Source organism: Rattus norvegicus, chromosome 5, assembly GCF_021556685.1.
Source record: "Rattus norvegicus strain SHRSP/BbbUtx chromosome 5, alternate assembly SHRSP_T2T, whole genome shotgun sequence".
Classification (NCBI taxonomy): Eukaryota; Metazoa; Chordata; class Mammalia; order Rodentia; family Muridae; genus Rattus; species Rattus norvegicus.
Genome location: NC_141538.1, coordinates 172,086,753 through 172,112,199, shown reverse-complemented (window position 1 = coordinate 172,112,199; position 25,447 = coordinate 172,086,753). Strand labels below are relative to the sequence as shown.

At 48.4% G+C, this 25,447-nt stretch overlaps 1 protein-coding gene across 10 annotated transcripts in view; it reads right to left on the bottom strand.

The window, feature by feature from the left end:
- Cfap74 (cilia and flagella associated protein 74) overlaps positions 1-25,447 on the bottom strand; it is a 65,966-nt gene continuing 40,519 nt past the window's right edge. Inside the window, exons 21-39 of one of the 10 annotated variants that reach the window (XM_087659944.1) lie at positions 18,329-18,450; positions 17,817-17,945; positions 12,947-13,034; positions 12,084-12,257; positions 11,435-11,568; positions 6,972-7,248; positions 6,041-6,139; positions 4,949-5,079; positions 4,253-4,387; positions 4,002-4,111; positions 3,786-3,841; positions 3,562-3,681; positions 3,093-3,248; positions 2,143-2,272; positions 1,793-1,947; positions 1,440-1,572; positions 1,001-1,131; positions 624-758; positions 1-496 (exon numbers count right to left, since the gene is read on the bottom strand). In XM_087659944.1, the coding sequence (XP_087516070.1) occupies positions 449-496; positions 624-758; positions 1,001-1,131; positions 1,440-1,572; positions 1,793-1,947; positions 2,143-2,272; positions 3,093-3,248; positions 3,562-3,681; positions 3,786-3,841; positions 4,002-4,111; positions 4,253-4,387; positions 4,949-5,079; positions 6,041-6,139; positions 6,972-7,248; positions 11,435-11,568; positions 12,084-12,257; positions 12,947-13,034; positions 17,817-17,945; positions 18,329-18,450 (2,463 nt within the window). In that variant the 3' untranslated portion in view covers positions 1-448. 10 annotated transcript variants of the gene reach the window in all.

The window sequence follows — 25,447 nt, the reverse complement described above, 5'->3', positions numbered from 1 at the left end:
GTTGGTTCTCAGAGTTTATTGAAAGGCCTATGTTGAGATCTCCTGGGATCTCTGAAGCCTGGGGAGGTGCTGGTGGGTTTGAGATCTGGGGGTTGGGATGTTGCATCTAAGAGCAGGCTGTGTGTGTGCGTGCGTGCGTGCATGCGTTGAGTTGGATGGATTAGTATTTCTTGGTGTATGTGGGGGGGGTGGTCTTAGATTGCTCACAGGGCAGAAGGAATTAGCTATGTCTGTAGGCTGGCTCTGACTATGTCTGTTAGCTCTGGCTCTGGGGCTGTTCACTTGAACCTGCCCAGCAGGTCCCAGGCCTAGGGGAATGGATTGGCTTGGCTCACAGCCTGGGAAGGGGTTCAAGAGTGGATAGCAGAGTCCAGGAGGCTCTGAGGTTTCCTGTGACCTCACTGCTCAGTGACCACGTGGGCTACGAAGATGACTTTGTAGGTTTCCTTTATGTCCCCCCGGAGCTGCAGCAGGCTTGACACGATGAGTGGGTGGTCTGGCTGGAAGAAGAAGAATCCTTAGTAGGCTTTCCAGACAAATCTGATCCTTCCCAATGTGTGCCTTCAGCTCACAGGTCTGTTATAGCTGCCCCTCCCTGCCCAGCTTGGGGTCCCAACACTTACATCAAAGTCAGCAGGTGGTACCCAGGAGATGTTGATAGTCTTAGTCTGGCCACGCTCCACAAAACCCCTGGAGGGTTCGATGGAGAAGCCCTTGTGCTGAAGCCATGATACACTGTCGAGGTTGAACTCCACAGTCTGTGAGGCATTAATACTACTGCAGGTTACAGGGTCAGGGACTCCCAGGAGGTAGGACTAGAAGGGTGAGGGGGCCCAGCTTTACCTACCCCTCAACTCTGACTGGGGGTGGGAGGAGTCAACACCCTACATCTGCTGCAAAAATCCTATGCAAGGCCAGTGAGGTACAAGGCCAGGAGAGGTCAGGAAGTCCCTGGCCAGGGAGGCTTCTGGGATTTAGCTCGAGCTAGGGTTGTGATCACCTTCCTCGGTGATGGCTGTGTGGTCCGGATACAGCCCACTTGCAGCTCTCGGGTGGCAGGCGGGGTTGTCGTGTCTGTGTCAAACTGGACATAGTTCAAGGTCACCAGGATGGGTTTTATCTCCTCAGCTTCTAGAGAGGGAGAAATCTAGCCGAATGGTGTCTAGAGGAAGGGTGTGGCCTGAGGGTGAGGGTGAGGGAGGGTAATTGTCCAGTGTGGCACAGTGGAGGTGAAGGGTGAACCTGGAGAGCTGGCACCCTCCAGAGCAAGCCTCCTGGCTCTGGGATCAATGGTCTGGAATTCTATCTGTCCTTCTCCACTGGGTCTCATTATGCCCACTAGCTGGCTTGGGGTAGCGGAGGGCCTTGTCATTGAGCCCTAAGGTAAGTACCCCTGCCTTCCCTTTCTCCGAGCCAGAAGTCACAGGGTGGGGGCTCACCTTCTTTATGCTCTGGGTCAAAGGCAGTGATTACTGCCAGGGACTCCACAGGCACATCCAGGGGGTCTGATCCCTCCACAAACATCATGTGCTCACGGGCAGCACCCTTTAGAAAGATCTGGTGGGAGACTTTCTGGGGACAAGAAGCAGAGCAGCCTGCCCTGAAGCTTGACAATTGAGAACTGAGGCTCATTCAGGGGTGGGGCCTGGAGAACCGGGGTTGCTGACCTCTCACTGACAGCCTCCAACATAAAGCACCAGATAATCAAAGCTGCCAAGGGGGCAGACAGGGGACCTGTACGGATCCCTCCCAGGATGGGTGGAATCTCTGGGGGCCCAGATATGAGTTCTACCTTTTCAAAGAGCACCACTTGGAGCAGGTCAGAGAAGTAGAGGCTCTCGTGGTCTGGACTGAAGGTTACGGTAAACTCTTGAGCTTTCCCAGGGAACATGAGGCCCTCAACTGGGGAGATACTGAATACGCTCTGGCCATTATAGTTCTGAGTGCCTGTGGGCAGGACAGGGGTTACGGTCAACACTGCCATCCTCCTCCACTGAGCTCAGACCCCTCTACCTCCCTTCTCGCCCAGCCTCTCCACGATCTGCCAGGCCCTACTGCACCCCAAACACCACCCTCTTTTCCCAGCACATATCTCATGGAGCTGTACCTCTGTGGCTCCTGGCAGTGCATTAGTTAGCTCACCAACTATTTCTGTCCTCTGCTCACGGGAGGTAAGGAACTTTGGCAGCTGCTGGTAGGTCTCAGCCTTCTTTTTGGAGAGGCTCTCCAGGCGCACCCAGAACTTAATGGGAAGCAAGGATTCATTCTGTAGCTGCAAGAGCAAGATGTCAGCTGACTAGCACACCCGTGCCTAGGTTACCTGATGCTGGATCACTGGTCAGGACCTAGGTGGCACTACACTCCAGTAGTCCTTTTTGGTGGCATTATGTGCCAACAGTAACTACAATAACAGTGTTTGCGACTTTTGCTATTTGGTCACTCCCTTCTCCCTGACCTTTTCTAAGGCTGGTTGGTAGCCTTCTTCCCTGCCCAGCTGTGTGGCCAGCTCTGTGCCTGTCAGCTGTTGTCCAGAGCTGCTCTTGGCTGAACCACATCCTCATGTAGTCTCCTCCCCTCCCTCGATCCCCTTTGGAAAGCACTGTGTCTTGTGCTCTGCTTCAGGACCCTACCAGAGCAGATGGGGAAGTAGGTTGCTTGACCCCAAGCCTAGGGTAGACACCAGGATGAGGCAGGCCCATGCACATGGGGAGATGAGGGAGCCCAGGTGATGGCATGGGTCTCCTTAGAGGTCTACCCACTGCGGGCCATCTGCACAGAGCTTCAGAGAAGTAGACTGGTAGCAAAGCAGAAGCTCCATGAAGGCCTGATGCAGAAGGACATGAAACATCCTGCAGGCCGGGGCTTTGGCTAAGGGTCAAGGGAGGGGTGCTCTCTGCTTCCCCGTAAGGGTGGGCTCTGGGGTCCCTGCTAGGAATGCATCAGAAATGACAGCCTCTTGGGAACAGAGCATTGGGGGGGGAGACTGTGCCTCCAGTGACTCCTCAACCAGCTGGGTGCCTCCAAGTGCAGAGTTCACTGCCTCCAAGAAATCCTTTCCCAGGAAGCTGGGCCAAGACAAAGGCTTAATTCACCTTAAAAGTTGTTGAGACAGATTCTCTGGCAAGCACATAGCCCATGTTGAGGGTGTTGCCTTCAATGGAGCATGTAATCATGGATGCCACACCGGTGCCCAAGAGGGTGAGGCTGAGAGTGCCTCTCTTGGTGATGATGTCCAGGGTTTCTTGAGCCTAAGGGGGTCATGTCCTTTAGCAAAGAGCAAATGTGGGAGTTTTTCCTCAAGAGCCGCTGGCTGATAGCATTGGGCTGCCACCGAGACAGCTTGGAGATCTTTGCCTCCACAGACTTGTTGGCAAGAGTTGGGGTCAGGAGGATAGGCTGTTCTCAGGCCGCAGTTGATCATTTGGCTCTGAGAGCATGGGGTATTTGTCCCGTCCCCCCGGCCTCCACCCCCTCAACACCCCTTCCCACCCACCTGGCCACACTATGGTCCTGAAGTGTGAGGATCCCAGGGCAGCAGCATTGCCTGGGGGCTGCACTCACCAGTATGCTCTCACGGGGTGAGAAGGACAGCACTAGGGTTTGTGTCTCACCAGAGCACAGCTTGCTGAAAGGGTTCAGCCGAACGAAAGGGCCGTTGGGGTTCAACACTGAGTACCCCAACTGAGCATTATCAAGGATGAAGGTAACCTTTTGCAGGCTCTGCCACACACCTCACCCCCATCTCCAGCTCTGGAAGCTGGCTCACTGGGTATGGATAAGGATACAGTAAGGTCCTCATTGCAAATGTTCTGGAGGGTGATCTTCTTTATGCTTCGATGCCCTGAAATGTGGCAAAGAGTCAGGTAACAGCTCCTAGGCCCCGAGGAGCACCTCTCTCAACAGCACGGTCAGGAAGCAGATGCTAGCTGGAGTAGCCCTGGCACCCAGGGTAGAAGCTGTGCTCTAGGGCGTGAGAGCTGTCAGTATACGTCAGGACTCACCCACAGCAATATCGCCGAAGTTAAAGACAGTCTTGCCGTTGTGGGATGTCACCACAATAAATGGAGCCACTGCTGGACACCACAGCTCCAGATATAGAGTATTATGGGGGCTAGAACCGGGACAAGGACAAACGAGGGCATATTAGGGTGACCCAGTGAGTGCCCCTCGGGCCTCAGATCTGACCAGCAGTAGAGGAGGGGCAGTGGGTTTATGGCCAACCACACCCTAGCCTGTCTCAAGAACCCCACACCTGAAGCTCAGAGGTTCCGTTGTCTTCCTGTCTTTGATGTCACCACTGGCAACAACACAGGGGATCACAAACCTCTCAAACTTCCCCTGGAAGGCCTTGGACAGGGTGGCTTGTGCAGCTTGGAACTCAATGGAACTGGAAGGAAGCAACAGAACACATCCATGCACGTTCCTCTGGCCTCTCAGGCTCTGCCCCTGGGATACGGGCGGTATGGGACCAGGCCTTCCTCATCTGTAATGTGTATGGCTACTCTTTAGGGCTTGGGCTCAGGTGGACTCTCTGGGGAGAGCTTCTTCCCCACTGTGGATCCTGGTTACCCAGAGTGAGCAAATGGTCTTGTCACTACAGAGCCATATTCCTGGGTCCACAGGGACAATTTCTGGGCTGGCAAGGGGGCCCAACCTATCAGAGCTTGCCTGGGCTTATTCGTTTTCTGGGAAGGCTACAGTCAGACCATGGAGTAGTCTGTTCAGGGGGACACAAGGTCCACAGGGATAGCCAAAGAGCAGATGCTCAGCAAGGAGAGCCCTGTTTCCAGCTACTTCTGAAGCCGGTGAGTCCTGCAGACACACAGGCCAGTGATGCTCTGCTCCATGCAATGTGTGGGAAAACCTCTATTGAACAAGGTGAGTTTCGTCCGAGCAGGGGTGGGAGATGGTGGGTGGGATATAGATGGGGAAGACCCCTTCATCCTACCTGACATTGACCTCCGGCCTCTGCAGTTCTGTACTTTGGGTCGTGGAGGTCCGGGTCAGTCGCTCCCGGTTGTGGACCCGGACCATGGACAAGGATTGTTTCCACAGTTCTTTCTTTTGCCCTGTTTCCTTCTGGAAATGTAAGCAGGAGCAGATGCTGTAGGGTGGCCCCAGGGGCTTATCCCTGGGCACAGCAGGCTTAGTAATGTCTCCCCCACCACAGGCTCGTCTGAGGCCTGGCCTAACTGGCTTGGTCTGACCGCTTGCTGAGTGGCAGAGGCCACCAGTTCAAGTTTGGAGAAAATGGTGTCCTCAGACCAACAGGTACCCAAGGGAGTCTGACAACAGGTGCAACAGGGGATTAACACAGTAAGCAACGGGTTCAAGGAAGCATCTAGGGGAACCCGGGAAAGCCCAGCACAGAGACAAGTTCATGGGCTGAAATGTCTGAACTTAAGAGAGACCAAGCCACAGACAAGTCTACACAGCTAGGGTCCTAGGTGTCCTCCCGCCCATGACTCTCTTGTACCTCACTGCCTCAGCAGCGGTGGCAATGTCAGGGCTCTTTGCTTGTGTGTATACCATAAAGACATGAGGCCATGGTGTGGCCAAAGAGCAAGCCCACAGCTACTGGCTTTCCTAGGCTGGGTGCAGTGTGCAAAGCCAGTGCATAACACTGGGTGAGGCTTGCCCTCTGTTTCAGGGCTGCCTTTCGAGGGCGGTTTCCATGTTACCCTTGGTGAGAGGCTATGCTGTGCTTTTATCCCAGTTCTGCTTTGGTTAAAACCTCACCTGCCGCCTTAGGGCCAGCTTTGTCTCCCACTGCCTGGTGGTGCTTCCAGAAGAGGGAGAGGTCTTGCAAGACAACCTTTCACACCCTCTCTCCTCCCCTTGCCCTTCCTGGGGAACAGCTTAAAGCACAGTGCCAGGAAAGCCTGCCTTGTACTTCTGTCATATGGGCTAGCCTGGGATAGGTTGCAATCCCAAGTGCCACACGCATCTGCACCCCCTTCCCTCTTCTGGTCTGCCTTTCTTCTTTCCTCATGCCCTCCCCTCTGGCCACTATGCACCTCCTCTAAACTACTTCACGTACCGTCTTGGTCTCTGTTTCCTTGCCCAGGAGCTGAATGGCTTCCTCGAAGATTTTGTCCTGTGGCAGTACGGGCTGGAAGGCCACCTGGACCAGACACCTCTGCAAAGAGACACTCGGATTGCCAACTCTCCCCCTGAAGCCCAGAGGGCAGGGGTGACCCTGCTGGTACACCTCTCTCCTCCCATAGTGTGTTCTCTCTCTCCCTCTGTCTCTGTCACTTTCTCCCTCTCTCTGTCCTCTCTCTATCCTTCTCTCCATCTCTTTTTCCCAAGACATGAGTCTCTCTCTGTACTCTCGTGAAACTCTGTCCGTAGACCAGGTTACCCTCAGAGTCAGAGATCTGCCTGTTTCTGTCCCTCAGAAGGCATGTGCCACTGAGCCTGGCTGCATTTCTCTTAAGATCATTTGGTTTCGAGACTTTTAACGTTGTATGCCCTTCCAGGAAGGTTCTCCTTGATGACTGTGGACTGGAGCGGACTTTAGGCTCTGTATGTTGGGGTCTGTTAACCGCAGGTACTGAAAGCAGAGTCCAGAATGGACCAGAACCTCACCAGACAAGAGTAAGGATGAGACAGGGAACAGGGAGCCCTTCCCCATCTGCGGCAAGTCTCCATGGGACAGATCTCTGGAAAGATTCCACGTTGAATCCCATGTGGGTCATGTCTCCTTGATGCTCAGGACAGGGAGGGTGTAGGGGATAAAGTGATGGGTGAGAGGCAAAAGAGAAGACAGAGGAGGACAAGAGTGAAAGGGGGAGGGAGAGGAGGGAAAGGAAAACCATGTCTACTTTCCACTATTCCTATTTGGTCTCTGGATCATGTTTCTTAGCCCTGCTGTGGTTAAATACCCATAGTTAGGGTAGGCCAAGCCAACCCTGGGAGAAAGGCAGGGGAGCTTCACCTTCTGGCTTGTCACTGGGGCCCATACTCACCTTTCCAGGTAACACGGTCCCCACAGACGGGGAGATGGTGATGGGTGACTTAGGAGGCAGCAAGAACTCAAAGGATGTTGGTCCCACTGGGGAGGCTTCCTCTGAGCCGATCCGAGGCAAGGAGTGGATCAGCTTGTTCATGCTCACATGGGAGTTGATCACATACAGTGTGGACACAGAGGTGTCATACAGGGATGTGGCTGAGAACTTGATCTGGTAGTGGGACAGCTCCAGGGGTGGGTGGACACCTATGGCTTGGCAAGACAGCTTGAAGCACCTGAAAGCAACCAGTGCACGTGGTGTTCATCTGTGCCAGGGCATCTGCGGCCCCTCTGCAACCCTGGGTGAGGAGACACTTAGCTCCCCACATGCCAGCTGTGATGGGCAGGTCTGCTGTGCTGGTGACATCTCAGGCACCCAGGACTTACTCCTGCAATTAATTACCACAGTTATTTACTACCTGACTAGCCGATTTGGAAAAAAAAATGTGTTGGCTGATATATATATGGCTAAAAAAAGTGTAAGCAAAATTATATAAACAAAATAAAAAAATAAGTGGGTTCATGGATGGAGGGATGGCTAGACTGGTGGCTCTCAGCTTTCCCGAAGCTGTGACCCTGTAATACAGCTCTGCATGTTGTGGTGATCCCAGCTATAAAGCTATTTCATTGCTACTCTTTATAACTGTAATTTTGCTGCTGGTATGAATTGTAATGTGAACATCTGATGTCCAGGATATCTGATATGCAGCCTCCAAAGGGGTTGGAATCCACAGGCTGAGAAATGCTGGCTTATGAGTTAGGACCTGGGTTCAGTTCCCAGCACCTACACAGTGGCTCACAAGCACCTGTAACTCCAGTTCAAGGGGAGCAAAGTCCCCTTCTGACTTCTGAAGGCACCTGTGTGCACGTGCTGTGGTGCATATTCAGATAAGCAAGCAACCACGTACGTGTAAATAAAAAATAAATATTTGAAGAAAAAAAAAGTAACACAAAGGGTTGATTTCTGGCTTATGATATTAAATATTTATTGACAATTAAAAGTCCTCCTTTCTTTACCTCCAGAATGCTGGGATAACAGGAGTGTTTCACCATGTCTCTTCTGGGGGGCGATGGGCATGGAATTCAGCGTTTTGAGCGTGCCGGGCAAGCGTGCTGGGCAAGTGCTCTACCACCTGAGCTGCATCCCCAGCCCCGGAGGGTCGGCCACTTTAACCACTGGACAGTTTTACATCCTGTGTTTTCCCTGTGCTCTCCTCACCAACTTTTTGTTTTGATTTTGTTTTTCAAAAGAGGGTTTCTCTGTGTAGCTCTGGCTGTGCTGGAACTCACTCTGGAGACCAGGCTGGCCCGGAACTCAAGGATTTCTGCCTGCCTCTACCTCTGCCTCCTGAGTGCTGGGATTAAAAGCCTGTGCCACCATAGCCTAGCTCCTCATCAACTATCTTTTTTTTTTTTTTTAAAGCCTCCTGTGATTGGCACAGGCACATCTCTCTCTCTCTTTTTTTTTTGTTTATTTTATGTGAGTACACTGTCCCTCTCCTCAGACACACCAGAAGAGGCATTGAATCCCATTACAGATGGTTGTGAGCCACCATGTGGTTGCTGGGATTTGAACTCAGGACCCCTGGATGAGCAGCCAGTGCTCTTAACCGCTGAGCCATCTCTGCAGCTCATCAACTCCCATCTTAATTGCACTTGTTTTCTGTGCTGAGGATTGAACCCTAGTCCTTGTGCCAGCCTTAGACGGAGCTTGACTGTTCAGTTGCCCACAGCACTTGTTACTCGTTTGTTTTAAATTTATGTGAGTGGCCATTTTGCCACATGTCTGTGCACTACAAGCTTGCAGGGGTCAAAGAGGGCATAGGGTCCCCTGGGATTTGGGTTATAGACCATCGTGTGCCACTGTGTGGGTGGTGGAAATTGAGCCTTGGTCCCTCCCAAAAAAGTGACCAGGACTTTAAACTGCTGAGCCATCTCTCTAGTCCCATTACCTGTGTTTTTAATGCTTTAAACCAGGACATGGAATACCCAAGAAGCTCTCGAGTATAATCAAAGTGTGTCCGGGGCTGGGGAGATGACTCCGTTGGTAGATCACTTGTAGGGTAAGTAAACAGACCCTTAGAGCTCTTATCCCTTAGAACCCACATAACAATCTGAGCACAGCGGCACATACTTATAATCCCAGCAATGGTGAGATGGGAGGGAGAGTCACAGCTCTTTGGAAATGCGCTAGTTGGCTAGCCTGGCCTACTTTGTAAAGTTCCAGGCCAGGGAGAAACTTTGTCACAAAGAAATATTGAAAGGTGCCACACCCTAGGCTCTATACACGTACACATGAGTGTATATGATATATGTGTATGTATGTGTGTGTGCTTGCACATGCTATAGTGCCAAGGGCACAGAGATCAGAGGACAGCTTTGACAGTTGCTTCTTGCCTTTTGCCTTAGTTTGAGGTAGGGTCTCTTTTTGTTTACTGTTTGTTTGTTTGAGGCAGGGTTTCTCTGTGTAGTTCTGGCTGTCCTGGAATTCACTTTGTAGACCAGGCTGGCTTTGAACTCACACAGATCTGCCTTCCTCTGCCTCCCAAGTGCTGAGATTAATGGCATATGTTGCCATGCCTCTCCAGGGTCTGTCTGTCTGTCTGTATTTCATTTAAAAATTTTCTTTATATATACTTAGTGTATGTGTGTGTGTGTGTGTGTGTGTGTGTGTGTGTGTGTTACATCTGTCATGGCATATGTGTGGAGGCCAGTTCTCTCCTTCTACCAGATTGCCAGGCAAGTGCCTTCTCCCACTGACCCATATCACTAGCCCAAGGCTCCATCTTTTTGTTGAGGTTCACTGCTGTCTATGCCAGGCTAGCTGGTCCTTAGGTCTTACGAGGATTAACACCCTCACAGCCCTTAAGCCTTTTATGCTTTGTTTATTTTTTGTTTTTTTTTAAGATTTATTTATTTATTATATATAAGTACACTGTAGCTGTCTTCAGATACACCTGAAGAGGGCATCAGACCGCATTACAGATGGTTGTGAGCCACCATGCGGTTGCTGGGAATTGAACTCAGGACCTCTGGAAGAGCAGTCAGTGCTCTTTTTTTTTTTTTTTTTTCGGAGCTGGGGACCGAACCCAGGGCCTTGCGCTTCCTAGGTAAGCGCTCTACCACTGAGCTAAATCCCCAGCCCCGAGCAGTCAGTGCTCTTAACCACTGAGCCATCTCTCCAGCCCTTATGCTTTGTTTTTGAAACAGGATCTCACCATGTAGCCTTGGCTGGCCAGGAATTCACTATATAGACCAGGATGGTCTCCGATTCACAGAGATCTGCTTGCTGAGGGCTGGAATTAAAGGCGTGCTTCATTACACCTGGCTCAAATCTTTTTTTTTTTTTGGTTCTTTTTTTCGGAGCTGGGGACCGAACCCAGGGCCTTGCGCTTCCTAGGTAAGCGCTCTACCACTGAGCTAAATCCCCAGCCCCTCAAATCTTTAAATTAAAATTTAAAGTGTGGCAGGGCAGTGGTGGCACATGCCTTTAATCCCAGCAGAGGCAGGTGGATCTCCGAGTTCAAAGCCAGCCTGGTCTACAGAGCGAGTTCCTGGACAGCCCAGGGCTACACAGAGAAACCCTGCCTCAAAAACCAACCAACCAACCAACCAACCAACCAAACAAACAAACAAACATGTGTGTATGTGTGTGTACATGTTCAACTGTGTGAGTTTATGTGTGTCATGTGCGTACAGGAGTCTGATGAAGCCAGAGAAGGCATGATTTCCTAGAACTGGAGTTACAGATGATTGTGAGCCACCATATGGGTGCTGGGAACTGAACTGGGGTTCTCTCCAAAAGGCAGTGAGTGCTTTTAACTGCTGACCCATCTCTTTGACTCCTCTTAAATCGTAAAACAATTTTTTTGTTTGTTTTGAGACAGTTTTGTTTTGTTTTGTAACCCAAACTGGCCCCAATCACATTACATGGCCAAAGATGACCTTCACTTTTACTGTCCCGCCTCTGCCTCCCACGTGCTGGTATTATAGTCACTTATTAACAGAACGGCTTCATGTGGGCTTCAAGCATGTGAAGCGAAAACTCCACCAAGCTATGCCAAAGATACCAACTTACAAAGGCCAACATACTGACAGTGAATAATGGGCGAATACTTATACCAAGATACTTTTCAGAATGTACATGCGCACGTGCACACACACACACACACACACACACACACACACACACACACGCTCATGTTTACAACACTCAGGTTTAGCTTATCATCATTTCCTTATCTCCTCACATGCAAGGACAAAGCTGGTACAAAGTAAACGGTCATGGAAACCCAAAACCTATCTCTTCCTGGGTCCTGGGCTCCTATTTGCCACCAGAGCTGTCGATTCCGGCCCGAAGGTCAGCCTAGCAAAATCTGAGGAGAGGAGGGTCACATGCCCCCTCTTGTCTAGCAGGCTTACCGGTTTATCTCAGATTTGCAGATCAACTCAAATTTGTATTCCCTGGCCTTGATGGGCTGGAAGATCAAATCGAGTCGCAAAGTTTCCAGTGGCAAGATCGTCCCAAACCCATCATTGGGCTGGATGTCTATATACTGCAAAATGGGAATGCATTAGAACAAGAATGAAAGCCGTGCATGGTAGAGTAGCTGGTTGGAAACGATGTGCCCTGTGCAGGGGAAGGGAGATGTGAACATGCTAGTTTTGGAGCACACATGGAGGGTATGAGAGGTGTGTATGCGCGTGTGTATGCGTGAGTGCTCAGCCTAACTGAGTGTAAGGGCAAAGTGAGCTGAGTGTGTGGGAATGGGTAGAGGGACAGCCTAGCTCCTTAGGCTGATGGCAGCCAGGCCTGGGCATCCTTTTAGACTGTCCTGTGGGCCTTGGTCAGGTTAAGTCTTAGAAGGCAGGAAGGGAGAGAGAGAGAGGCTGCAGCTTTTTGGGTGTACCTTACAGACAAAGAATTCGAGGTCAGGGAGGGGCCTTTCCGTCCTGAACAAGCAGAGGGTCAGCTGGGAGGTATGGAGGACAGCAGGGTTTCGGATACCTGAGCCTGGAGAGCAGCTGTTACGTCTCACCCCTTATCGCCAGGGCTGACCAGAGCAGGTACCTTGGGAAGTCCAACGAACCCAAACTCCTGGGGCAGCAGGGAGAGGTTGCTGAGGCGGATCTCTGTCCGGATAGCCTCGTAGATGGTACAGTAGCCAAAGTTTATCTCTGAGGGGTTGATTTCCAAGTCTGAGGTGGTGACGATGGCCTGGACAGTGAACCTCACTGGTTTGATCTGAGGTTCAGAAGGCAAAGAACATTCCCAGCCACGGGAAGATTTATGCAAAAGCCCCCAGGTAATAAAGGCTGCCCAACGCCATACTATTTCTGGAACGGGACTTCCTCAAGCAGCCCACTCCCCAGTGTTATCTGGTGAATGAGCATCTGAGCCAGAGATCCATGACGGAGATTAAAGGAGGGGCTGGCAGCAGTGTAAAGGACCAGCTGTGGCAGTGCGTGCATGGGGCTATGTGTGCATGGATTGCCTGTAAGCACACGTATGTGGAGCCCTGGTGATAAGGGTAACATGTGTATCTCTCTCTCTCTCTCTCTCTCTCTCTCTCTCTCTCTCTCTCTCTCTCTGTGTGTGTGTGTGTGTGTGTGTGTGTGGTGCATTCATGTGTGTATCCATGTTCAATTATGCCGGCATGTTTTTTGTGTGTATATGTGAGCGAAGCATTTGAATCAGCTTGCTTGGACCAGAATAAGAGGGGCCCCTTGCTGGCCCACGCATGCCTCCTCTGTTTCATACTATGTAGGGATTGTGTGGATAGACGGCAAAGTTGCCTGCGAGGCCACTGGCCATCATCCGCTGGAAAATGAGAATGGGTTCTGAAGGTGGGGTTCTGTGTGCGTAGATATTGTCATTGAGGGTGTGGGGTTTCGCTGCCCTGGAGACAGTCCCAGAGAGTGTCCTGTACAGACCTGGTCAGCTACCCGAATTGTCATTGGAGCCTCCAGAACTCGACTGGCAGGGTCGAAATACTTCCTTGCATCTTCTGGGAGGGATTGTCTGCAAGAGGTAGAACCCACTTGAATGTACTTTTCCTCTTTATACTTTCTACAATAAAAACTGTTCTAAAATCGAAGGGCAAGGGCGAATAAGAAAATGCACACACACACACCACACCCCCCCACACATCACACACACCACACACACACCACACCCCCCCACACCACACACACCACACCCCCCCACACACACCACACACACACACCACACACACCACACACACCAAACACACACATCACACACACACACACCACACACACACCACACACACATCACACACACACCTACACACACATCATCCACACACACCTACACACACATCACACACACATCACACACACACACACACACACACACACACACACCACACACATACACAATACATATGTATAATGACGGATGTGTGAATCAACATTAGGACACTCATTCCTTCATATACTAACTTTGAAAACGAAATGTCTTGCCCACCAAGTTGGCCAAGCAGGACTCTCATGGGCCAAGCAGAATGAAAGGGCAAGCACAAGGCCTGCAGGGGTCTGCATCAGGCCCTCTGTTGTGTTATGGCTTAGTTTGGTGCTCCTGTGGGACTCCTAACGGTGGAGTGGGTACATCTCTATCTCTGACTCCTTTGCCTCTTCTTGAGACTCCTTCCCTGCTGTTGGGTTGCCTCTTCCAGCCTGAATATGAGGGCCTTTTGCCTTGTCTTATTGTGTCTTGTGTTGGCCTGTTTGGCTGCCATCTTTTGGAGACTTATCTTTTCTGAAAGGAAATGGAGGGAGATCTGGGGGAGAGGGAGGTGGAGGGGATCTGGGAGGAATGGAGGGAGGGCAAACTGTGGTTGGGATATATTGTATGAGAGGAGAATCTATTTTCAATTAAAAAAATTAAAAAATAATTAGCTTGGCTTAGCCAGATGTAGTGGCACATGCCTTGATTCCGGCACTTTAGTGGAAGATGCAGGTTACTCTCTTTGTGTCTGAGACCAACCTGGTCTCCATAGTGAGATCCCGTCTCAGACAAGTACCAAAAAAGAGAAAGAGCTTAGTTTAATTATGCCATATTTCCCATTCCTCTCTATTCCCTGAGTGTATTAAGACATCATATTTTATCTCATAAATATGTACAGTTCTAATTCTACAATGAAATTAGAATTCTATGGTTTTATTTTGAGGGGGAACTTGTGTATCACTGTGTGTCAAGGTCAGGGGTTAACTGGCAAGAGTTTGATCTCTCCTCTATTGTGGATTCTGGTACGTGAACTCAGGTCACCAGGCAAGCCATCTCTTTAGTCCAAAATAAAAGTTTTAATGACAAAAATCGATAAACTGGTAGGGCATCTATTATTTGAAGGAATCCTAAAATTCCCTTTCAGAATTATTTAAGAGCAGGTTGCTCATGGGACTGGTATATGCCTCAGTGGGAGGTAGAGCACACGGCCCTGGGTTCGAACCCCAGTACGGAAACATGAAGTGTTTGGTTGTATACACCTGTAATAGGCCAGAAGACCATAATGTAAGCCAGGCAGCCTGAGGTACTCCGTTATGACTCTGTCTTGAAAAGTTTAATTTTTTGACTATAAAAAGAATTAGTGTCATTATAGAAATATAAAAAAAAAATACAGAGGAAAAAATGTCCCCTTTTACCATGATGGGCAGTCTGCAAGAATGTCCAAGAAGCAGCTCAGACTTTAAAAAGCTTCAGTTCCTCTTCAGTACCCTGTGAGTGCCGCCTGGCAGCAGATCGCCCTTGGTCGCCCAGCTCCACAGCCTGCTACACTTACTTCTCTGGTCCAAACTCTGTTGATAGCCTAGGATCTATATCTTAGTCCCGGGAAACAGGCTCAGTGGCAGGAACCAGGGGTCACTTAGGGCAACAGAGCAACCAATGTGAAAAACAGGACTCTGGGTTGCCAAAGCACCAGAAAAGTTGAAGTCCATCTGAGGAAAGGCAGAAGCCAAAGGAAAGGACATACCACATAGCAAAATGGCATGGACACCGGCTGTGCAGGTATCCCAAGGGTAAGAACCAAGAAGTGGGATGCAGGGAGAACCGGGAGACAGAAACGCCTTATGGAGAGTTGTGACAGAGGTAAGGAAACAAGCTTCAAGTGTTCGCTTCAGCTAGATGCAGGGCCTCATGGAGCCGCAGGAAGAGAGAAAGATCTCCAAAGAGCAGGGTGTATTCCAGCAGAAACCAGGGTAGGACCGTGCGTGGAGGGTCAGGGTATTCTTTTTTTTTTTTTTTTCAGTTACTACTGTACTTTATTGTGTTCAACCAAATCACCATGTTACAAAAATAGCAAGCTGCCATAGTAAAAAATAAGGCTCCTCTATCCAGCACCAGATAGCATCATTTTACTTTCAAGCCTAGAAATTGCACACTTGTATATAAACCAACCGAAGATGAGGATTGAGAGTTCATCTTGGTGGATTTTTCCTTTGATGAATATGAAGTGTCCTTCCTTATCTTTTTTGATGACTTTTAATTGAAAATTGATTTTATTTGATATTAGAATGGCTACTCCAGCTTGCTTCTTCTGACCATTTTCTTGGAAAGTTGTTTTCCAGCCTTTCACTCTGAGGTAGTGTCTGTCTTTGTCTCTGAGGTGTGTTTCCTGTAGGCAGCAGAATGCAGGGTCCTCATTGCGTATCCAGTTTGTTAATCTATGTCTTTTTATTGGGGAGTTGAGGCCATTGATGTTGAGAGATATTAAGGAATAGTGATTATTGCTTCCTGTTATATTCATATTTGGATGTGAGGTTATGTTTGTGTGCTTTTCTTCTCTTTGTTTCGTTGCCAAGATGATTAGTTTCTTGCTTCTTCTAGGGTATAGCTTGCCTCCTTATGTTGGGCTTTACCCTTTATTATCCTTTGTAGTGCTGGATTTGTAGAAAGATATTGTATAAATTTGGTTTTGTCATGGAATATCTTGGTTTCTCTATCTATGTTAATTGAGAGTTTTGCAGGATACAGTAACCTGGGCTGGCATTTGTGTTCTCTTAGGGTCTGTATGACATCTGTCCAGGATCTTCTGGCCTTCATAGTTTCTGGCGAAAAGTCTGGTGTGATTCTGATAGGTCTGCCTTTATATGTTACTTGACCTTTTTCCCTTACTGCTTTTAATATTCTTTCTTTATTTTGTGCGTTTGGTGTTTTGACTATTATGTGACGGGAGGTGTTTCTTTTCTGGTCCAATCTATTTGGAGTTCTGTAGGCTTCTTGTATGCCTATGGGTATCTCTTTTTTTAGGTTAGGGAAGTTTTCTTCTATGATTTTGTTGAAGATATTTACTGGTCCTTTGAGCTGGGAGTCTTCACTCTCTTCTATACCTATTATCCTTAGGTTTGGTCTTCTCATTGAGTCCTGGATTTCCTGTATGTTTTGGACCAGTAGCTTTTTCTGCTTTACATTATCTTTGACAGTTGAGTCAATGATTTCTATGGAATCTTCTGCTCCCGAGATTCTCTCTTCCATCTCTTATATTCTGTTGGTGAAGCTTGTATCTACAGCTCCTTGTCTTTTCTTTTGATTTTCTATGCCCAGGGTTGTTTCCATGTGTTCTTTCTTGATTGCTTCTATTTCCATTTTTAATTCCTTCAACTGTTTGATTGTGTTTTCCTGGAATTCTTTCAGGGATTTTTGTGTCTCCTCTCTATGGGTTTCTACTTGTTTATTTATGTTTTCCTGGAATTCTTTCAGGCATTTTTGCAATTCCTCTCTGTAGGCTTCTACTTGTTCTCTAAGGGAGTTCTCTACGTCTTTCTTGAAGTCCTCCAGCATCATGATCAAATACGATTTTGAAACTAGATCTTGCTTTTCTGGTGTGTTTGGATATTCCATGTTTATTTTGGTGGGAGAATTGGGCTCCGATGATGCCATGTAGTCTTGGTTTCTGTTGCTTGGGTTCCTGCGCTTGCCTCTCGCCATCAGATTATCTCTAGTGTTACTTTGTTCTGCTATTTCTGACCGTGGCTAGACTGTCCTATAAGCCTGTGTGTCAGGAGTGCTGTAGACCTGTTTTCCTGTTTTCTTTCAGCCAGTTATGGGGACAGAGTGTTCTGCTTTCGGGCGTGTAGTTTTTCCTCTCTACAGGTCTTCAGCTGTTCCTGTGGGCCTGTGTCTTGAGTTCACCAGGCAGGTTTCTTGCAGGGGAAAAGTTGGTCCTACCTGTGGTTCCAAGGCTCAAGTTTGCTCGTGGGGTACTGCCTAAGTCCTCTCCGCGGCGGCAGCAACCGGGAAGATCTACGCCGCTCTTTCCGGGAGCCTCCGTGCACCAGGGTTCCAGATGACGTTTGGTGTTTTCCTCTGGCGTCTGGATGTGCGCAGAGTGCAGTCTCTTCTGGTTTCCCAGGCGTGTCTGCCTCTCTGAAGGTTTAGCTCTCCCTCCCACGGGATTTGGGTGCAGAGAACTGTTTATCCGGTCTGTTTCCTTCAGGTTCCGGCGGTGTCTCAGGCACAGGGGTCCTGCCGCTCCTGGGCCCTCCCCTACGGGAACCCAGAGGCCTTATACAGTTGCCTCTTGGGCCAGGGATGTGGGCAGGGGTGGGCAGTGTTGGTGGTCTCCTCCGCTCTGCAGCCTCAGGAGTGCCCACCTGATCAGGCGGTGAGGTCTCTCTCCCATGGGGTTTGGGAGCAGAGACGGGTCAGGGTATTCTTATCTTGGCAGAGTCAGGTCCCGGGTGCCGTGACCAGCACAAAGCACCCACTGGCCCCGCCCCCTCCTCCCATCATGCTCTGGTCCTGCTCCCTCCCATCATGCTCCAGGGCTTTCCTAGTTCTCACCGAGGCAGGAACTTGAGCTGTACTGAGTAGGTGGACTGGGCCTGGATGTAGCCAGTTTCTGGCAATAGCTCTATGTGGCCTCTCAGCTCCTTACAGACTTCAAACTTCAGGCGCAGAGCTGCTTTTGATCTGCAAGAGGTCACGGGTGACTCTGTGTGTTTAATCCCTCGACTCATTAAGGTATTTGTAATGATAGAACCAGTGTGAGCATCTCAGAGGACAGAGGCCAAAGGGGGACTAGCCAGACTAAAGGTCAAGATGAGGTAGGACTGGTTCCTTGTGGAGATTGCAGGGGACCCCCCTAACCCTCTTTAGATTCTGGCATTCCATAGCTTGTGGTCCCTTCCTCTGTCTTCAGATCTGTTCCTCTACAATGACTGGACAACACTGGGATCTCCTGGAGAGTTAGGATTACTTTCTTTAAGGTTCACAGCCTAGTCAGCTGCCTAGTCCTCTGCCATCTGTGTTTAGCCAGCTCTAGGCACGGCACTCCTGGCCACCGTGGGGCTCACCTCGTGTGGACAGTGATGGAGTCCTGGTAGAGTCGGTCATACATGCAGATCTTCAGGTCCACTGTGGCCCTTGGCACCCAGACTGGCACATCTATGGCAGTTCCAGTGGCTCTGAAATATAACTGAGGTAGAACATATGTTTAAATTGCCGTGTAGGAGTCTGCAATGAGCGTTAACACCGTACTCAGCAAAAAGTTTCATGGCTTGAATTTTTGCAACTTACTGAATTACAAGCATGAGGTTGATAATTGAGCGTGGCGTGTGCTAAAGGGTTTTGTGATTTTTTTTCCATGTGATTATCCTTTTCTACGGGATCCAGAGAATTGCCGCATAATTTTTGCAGAGCCATTGTGTATGGCACGAATTCCAGAGTGATGGCTTCTTGGCTTTGAAGTAGCCTTCTGTAAATACTCAGTGTCTGTATCTGAGGTTTTATGGGGGTTCCTTTTGAAGGATCCACAGCTTCTCTGAATAACGTAGTCCCAGAGGAGATGTACTTGGCAGATCAGGAAGTCTCTCTTCTGTGGCTAAGAGTTTTTTAGGTAATGATTCCTTCAGACAACTCCTGGATCAGATAAGAGGATTTGGTGTGTGGAAATTGACTTGCTGGGAGCATCTTTGTGTACTGCAGTGGGGTTGGGGTTCGGTCCTGCAGAGGCTGATCCCCGGGCTGCTGAGGAGGCTGAATCATCCTGCGTTTCTTTCTTTGTTCAGTCATCCTAGTAACCCCAAATACTGACAGAAGATAATCTATAACAGTGAATGAGATCTGTTAAGTGTATAGCAAGCCAGATCGGTCCATAGTTAGATGGTGGTAAAACATCAAATTTGGTGCTCAAAATCTTCAGCGGATTTGGGGTGCGATGCTGCACATCTTTAATCCCTTACTTGGGAGGCAGAGGCAGGCAGATATTTGTAAATCTGAGGCCTTTGTGGTCTGAATTGTGAGTTCCAAGTCAGCCAAGACTACAGAGAGAAGCCCTGTCACCCCTACCACCATGACCACGAAAATCCATCAGAAATCAACTGGGGCACCGTGTTGAGGCAGAGAGTCTTGGAGAGAGAGCAGGGTGTCTCTCTGGATGAATCTTCCAAGCAAAAGAACAAATGACTGCACACGGAAACATCATGTCCAGGGAAGGCAGACTGGGAGCTGACGTCAATGATCCCACCACAGCTGAGCAGTCAGCCCCTTACTGATGGCATTTCAAACAGCTCCATGGTTCTTCATTAACTGCCCACTGCAGTCAGAAGCTTTTCTGACCGAGGTTGGGATCAGCACAGATGTATACATTATGTAAATATAGATACTTAGAAGATACTTAGACCACATGACCATGGCAGTGGGTAACTGCCAGATGAGGCATTCGCCTTTCTTTGATTCAGTGTTAGAAGAATTAATTATTAATGACTGTAAAAAGAGGACATACAGGAAATTTTGAAAGAGGCGAAAGAGGATCTTTAGGTAACGTGGAGGAGAGAACTGAGGCTGGGTGTGATAAAGACATGTTGTACACGTGTGTGAAAATGTCAAAGTACAACAGACCGGGAAGATAGCTCTGGATGCGGTTGGCCTCTGCTCACTTCAGATCCAGACAAGCTTATCTTACAGTATCCTCTAAGACCCCTTGTTCAGGGATGGGCTGCCCCTCACCCCTACCCTGCAAGAAGGAGAATGGTAGACAGGAGAAACAGTCCAATGTTGAAAATAGCATGTCCTTGACAACAAGAGAGTAAATCGTTTGAGTGTGGACAGCTGACAGATAAATAATTCCCATCAATCTTCCCACAGTGAAATGCTCAGCTATCCTGTGGTATAGAAATGTCTGTGGTGATGCTGGGCGGTGGTGGCGCACACCTTTTGATCCTAGCACTCGGGAGGCAGAGGCAGGTGGATCTCTGAGTTGGAGGCCAGCCTGGTCTCTAGGGCGAGTTTCCTGGACAGCCGGGGCTACACAGAGAAACCCTGACATCCAAAGCAAAAACAAAACAACAAGAATGTCCATGGCGGGACTAACTGAAAGTCTCACCCAGGAGGAGATGTCCTGTCTGGGACAGTCTTTGTTCACCAGTGACTCTAGTGTCTCCCTGTAAGTTTCTGCTTGACAGTAAGACTGATGTAATGCTTTCTGCTTCTGGTTGTTACTTCTGCCTGCCATGTCCCTAACAAACTCACTCACTCAAATCTGAAATTACAGCTACCTCCTATAGGACATTATCATCCTAAAATGTCTATTGTTTGCTTATTGTTTTTCAAGACGGGGTTTCTCTGTGTAGCTCTGGTTGTCCTGGAATTTACAGGGATCTACCTGCCTCTGCCACCTTCCTGAGTGCTTGGATTAAAGGCGTGTGCCACCAATGCCCATCTTAGAGTGTCTTCCGTTATCAGCAATTATAAACATAAAACATGTAACTCAATACTGAATGGCCACGGACTTCTCATCCAATTTAAAATCTAACAAGATTCTAAATGGCTTGAAACCTTGGGTTGGGGATGCAGCTTGCCTAGTTTGTTCAAAGCCGCCTGTTTGACCGCCAGCACTACAAACAAAACAACGCAAATCCTCGATTGGAAAATAACACACCATACAGAGAGGGGTGTGCGTTGTGTGTAAGACTGGCAGAGATAACACAGACTGCAAGCTACAAAATCCAGCCATCGTGCAGGGATCTGGGAAAGTAGTGGTGACTTTGCTGAGTTTTTGCCTGCTGGTTCTCCCCACTGGGGCTCACTGGGTCTGACTGGTTGAGTAAAGTGAGTGGGTGGTAGCCTGAAGGGATGGCAGAACTTGGAACTAAAGGGAGCTTGGCATCAGAGTGAAGTCCACTGGGTAGGTACTATTGTGTCCTGATACTATTTGGTTAATAGAGACCTCTGAAAATCTACATGACTAAAGGACTCAGCCTGGGATAGAGGACTGTGCCTTTTAGACCATCGATAGGGTAAGTTGGTGTGGGAGTTAGTGGGTAAGAGGTTTCCTTTTGCATAGGCTAAAGGGCTTGTGCCGTTTAAAATGTTCCAATTATCAAGTCTGAGGCCACGGGGTGGCCAAAAAAATGCTATCTATTTCTGGATCAGAGACAAAGTCAAAAAACATTCCAGGGACACGGTTCTGCAGGGGGGCAGGAGCCTGCACAGGCTGGCTGAGATGCTAAGGGGTCAGTGTAAGCCTATTACAGCAGAGACTAGGTCCTATGGGGCATGTGGGTAGCTTAGATCTGGAGGACAGACAAGAATGACAAAAAAGGAAGTTCTAGTAGTCTCAAAAAGCAAGGGAAGTCACAGTTCGTAGGTGGTCCAGCTAGGATGGATCCTTCTCTTGTCTTTGTCCTCCTCCGTCCTCATCCTCCTTGTGAGCTATCTAATTTATTTCTACTATTTTGATATTTTACATTTTTGGATCTTCAAGACAGTCTTTTTTATTGTTCTTAGTGGAATTGTTGAGGCACATCCAGTAAATACTGCATTTTTATTTGGAGCATCCAGAGTTCTCAGATAAGACTGTTACCTACTTTGTCACTGAGAGGGATTGGTCCTCAATCCCTGGGGGCAGGGAATACTGGAGTGGTTCAGGGTACAAACTTGGGACAGGGTGGGTAGGGTGTGAAGCTGGCAGTGTGGACTCTGTCAATGGAGAGTTAAAAGAATGAAGGAAGCCAGGGACAGGGGCTAATACCTGGGTCCTTTTCCCTTTATATGAGTTACCCACCCCCAAACAAACAAACAAAAAGCGAGAGAGAGAGAGAGAGAGAGAGAGAGAGAGAGAGAACGAACTAAAGAAAATGACCACAAAATGGAGTGACAAATGGTGTTTGTTTGGGGTGAAATCGTAACTCTAACTGAAGCGTGTACTCCCTCATGTCCCAACCAGTAAAGCTGTTCTATGATCTTGACAGCAAGACATGTAAAAACATAAACAGGAAGGAAGACAGATTCATGGGAGGGACAGGAGGGAAGTGACCCTGTTACTAAGTTTGTTTTCAGCTTCAAAGCAGACACACCTTTCTTGCAGCTACTCGTCATTTCTGGATAAGCCTTGCCTCTGCTAACAGAGAAAACTTTAAACACTTTTAATACTAAAAAAAAAGGCAGGTCACCGTTTTTGGGACCTGACACCCTGACAAAACTCATTCTTTTGGGCAGGAGACCCTGGCCAGCAGTAGAGGTCTCTCCCCACAGGAGAACATATGTAAACTATACATCAGACTGGTGGGATGATGGGCTTTGATACTGTTAGCATGTCTTCCTGGCTGGGGCAGGCTCACTAAGTCCAGCTAATGTGCAGGTGCCTTAGTCACCATTCCCCACCGCCTGCTGTGTACAGGTGAAAGGCAGGTGCAACTCAGAGGCGAGGCAGTAGGACCTGGTAGAGACTTTGCCTCTGCCTCTCTGTAGGCAACCATCTACACTCGGCAAGAGGGATTGTCCAAACCATTCTTTGAGTTGTCCTGTTGCTCCATTTCAGAGAATGGTTCGTCTGTTTCTTTTCTAAAATTTATTCTTCTCTCACATATCACTTCCTGACTGCAGTTTCCCCTCCCTCCTCTCCTCCCAGTCTCTCCCCAAGATCGACTCCTCTTTGGTTTCTCTTCAGAAACCAGCAGACCTCCCCAGGGATATCAACCAAACATGGCATAACAAGCTACAATAAGATGAGGCACACGTCCTCACATCAAGGCTGGACGAGGCAAGTCGGTGGGAAGAAAAGCAGGCAAAGGAGTCAGAGGCACATCTTTGTGGTGTCCTTGACCCTTCTGCCTGCTACAATTGCCCGTGTTCAGTTCTATTCTAGGTCTCTGGGCTAGCCAGCCTCTTGTTCCTGGCCCTCCAGGCAGTGCCAGGCGTGGGCTCCCTTTTGTGGTGTGAGTCTCAAGTTGGACAAGGCATTGTTGGCCACTCCCATGAATTTTACCCCAGCACATCTTGTAGGCGAGACAAATTGTAGGTTGAAGGTTTTGTGGCTGGGTCGGTGTCTCAATCCCTTTCCTGGAAGCCTTGTTTGGTTACAGGAGACAGGATTCAGGCTCTGTATCCCCCATCACCCTCATAGATTCCAAGAGTTTCCATTGCACTAGGTTAACTACCTGGGCTGAAATGTTCCCCAGCTCCGGTCATCCCTCTTCCTCCACCGCGTGACCTGATTCCTCCTGTTCCCATCCCCACCCATCCCTAGTCCACCCCTGGAATCCATTATTCTATTTTTCCCTTCCCAGGGAGATCTATGCATCTCTCCGAATGCTCTTTGTTACCTGTCCTCTCTAGGTCTGTGAATTGTATCATGATTATAGCATGATTATCCTTGATGGCTAATATCTACTTATGAGTGAATACTATGTTTGTCTTTTGTAGGGAGCAGTATTGGATTTGGGCCTGGCCGCTTTGTGACTGTATGGCCACAGTTAAGATGACTGCCATAAAGTCTTGAGATTGTTGGACAAAAGCCTCTCTTATGAATTTACGGCACAAGAAGATTACAATCAAGGAATGCTTTCAGCCCGAACAAGACCCTTCTGGGTCTCCAGCAGGGTTTGACCCCTGCTGAGCCCTGCTGATGCATGTGGAAGCCTTTTGTTCCTAACAAAGGAGCAGTCTGGCCTGGTACCACACACCTGAGTGGTGGTCAATTCTTTTCCTGCCTTTCGTCTTCTCGGTCTTTGTCTTTAAGATTTAGGCTGGTCTTCCTGGATATTTCCCTAGTTTATTCAGGTCACATAGTCGGTCTGGAGCCAGGGTTTCCCACTGTGCTTCCCAAATATTTTCTACCTGGTGTACTTGGGGTATATAGTTTGGTGAATAAAGTTACAGGAGGCCCTTCCTCTTCTGGCTTGACACGAATAACCTGTGTGTGTATGTTTCTATAATCCCACAGGCTTTCGCCTGATTCTCGTTACCCTGTCGGTGCAGACGCCGACAGTCTTTCTAGGTCTGGGTTACCTCACTCAGGATGATTTCTTTCTAGCTATAGCCATTTGCCTGCAAGTTTTGCCTGCAAATTTCATGACTTTTTTTTTAAACTCCATATGACATTATGCTCAAGGTCTGTAAAGAATTGTGTTGGGGTTTTGATGGGGATTGCATTGAATCTGTAGATTGCATTTTTACTACGTTAATCTTATAGATCCATGCGCATGGAGATCTTTCCACTTTTTGATATCATCTTCAATTTCTTTCTTCAAAGATTTGAGGGACTGGAGAGATGGCTCAAGCAGTTAAGAGCACTGACTGCTCTTCCTAGAGGTCCCGAGTTCAATTCCCAGTAACCACATGGTGGCTCACAACCATCAGTAATGGGATCCAGTGCTCTCTTCTGGTGTGACTGAAGACAGCTACAGTATACATTAAGTAAATAAATCTTAAAAAATTTGAACTTTTTGTCATACAGGTCCTTCATTTGTCTGGTTAGAGTCACCGTAAGATATTTTAGATTGTTCGTAGCTATTGTGAAGGGTGTTGTTTCCCTGATTTCTTTCTCAGCCCGTTTGTCATTTGTATATAACAGGGCTACTGATTTTTTTTTTTTGAGTTAATTGTGTATCCAGCCACTTTGTTGAAAGTGTTTATCAGCTGTAGGAGTTCTCTGGTAGAATTTTTGGGGTCAGACCATCTGTGAACTGTGATACTTTGACTACTTCCTATCCAATTTGTATCTCCTTGATCAACTTCAGTTATTTTTTTTTAAATTTGTTCATTCATGAATATGAGTATACTGTAGCTGTCTTCAGACACACTAGAAGAGGGCATCCAATCCCATTACAGATGGTTGCTGGGAATTGAACTCAGGACCTCTGGAAGAGCAGTCAGTGCTCTTAACCTCTGAGCCACCTCTCCAGCCCTAGTTATTTGTTTTTTTTTTTTGTTTGTTTGTTTTGTTTTTTTTTTATAGCTTTAGCAAGAACTTCAAGTGCCATATTGGATAGATTTGGAGAGGATGGACAGCCTCGTCTTCCTGGTTTTAGTGGAATTTTTGTTTTTCTTTGAGTTTCTCTCCATTTAATTTGATGTTGGCTATCAGCTTGCTTTATTGTGTCTAGGCATGTCCCCTGTGTCCCTCATCTCTCCAGGACTTTTATCATGTAGGGGTATTGGATATGTCAATGGCCTTTTCTGCATCCAGTAAG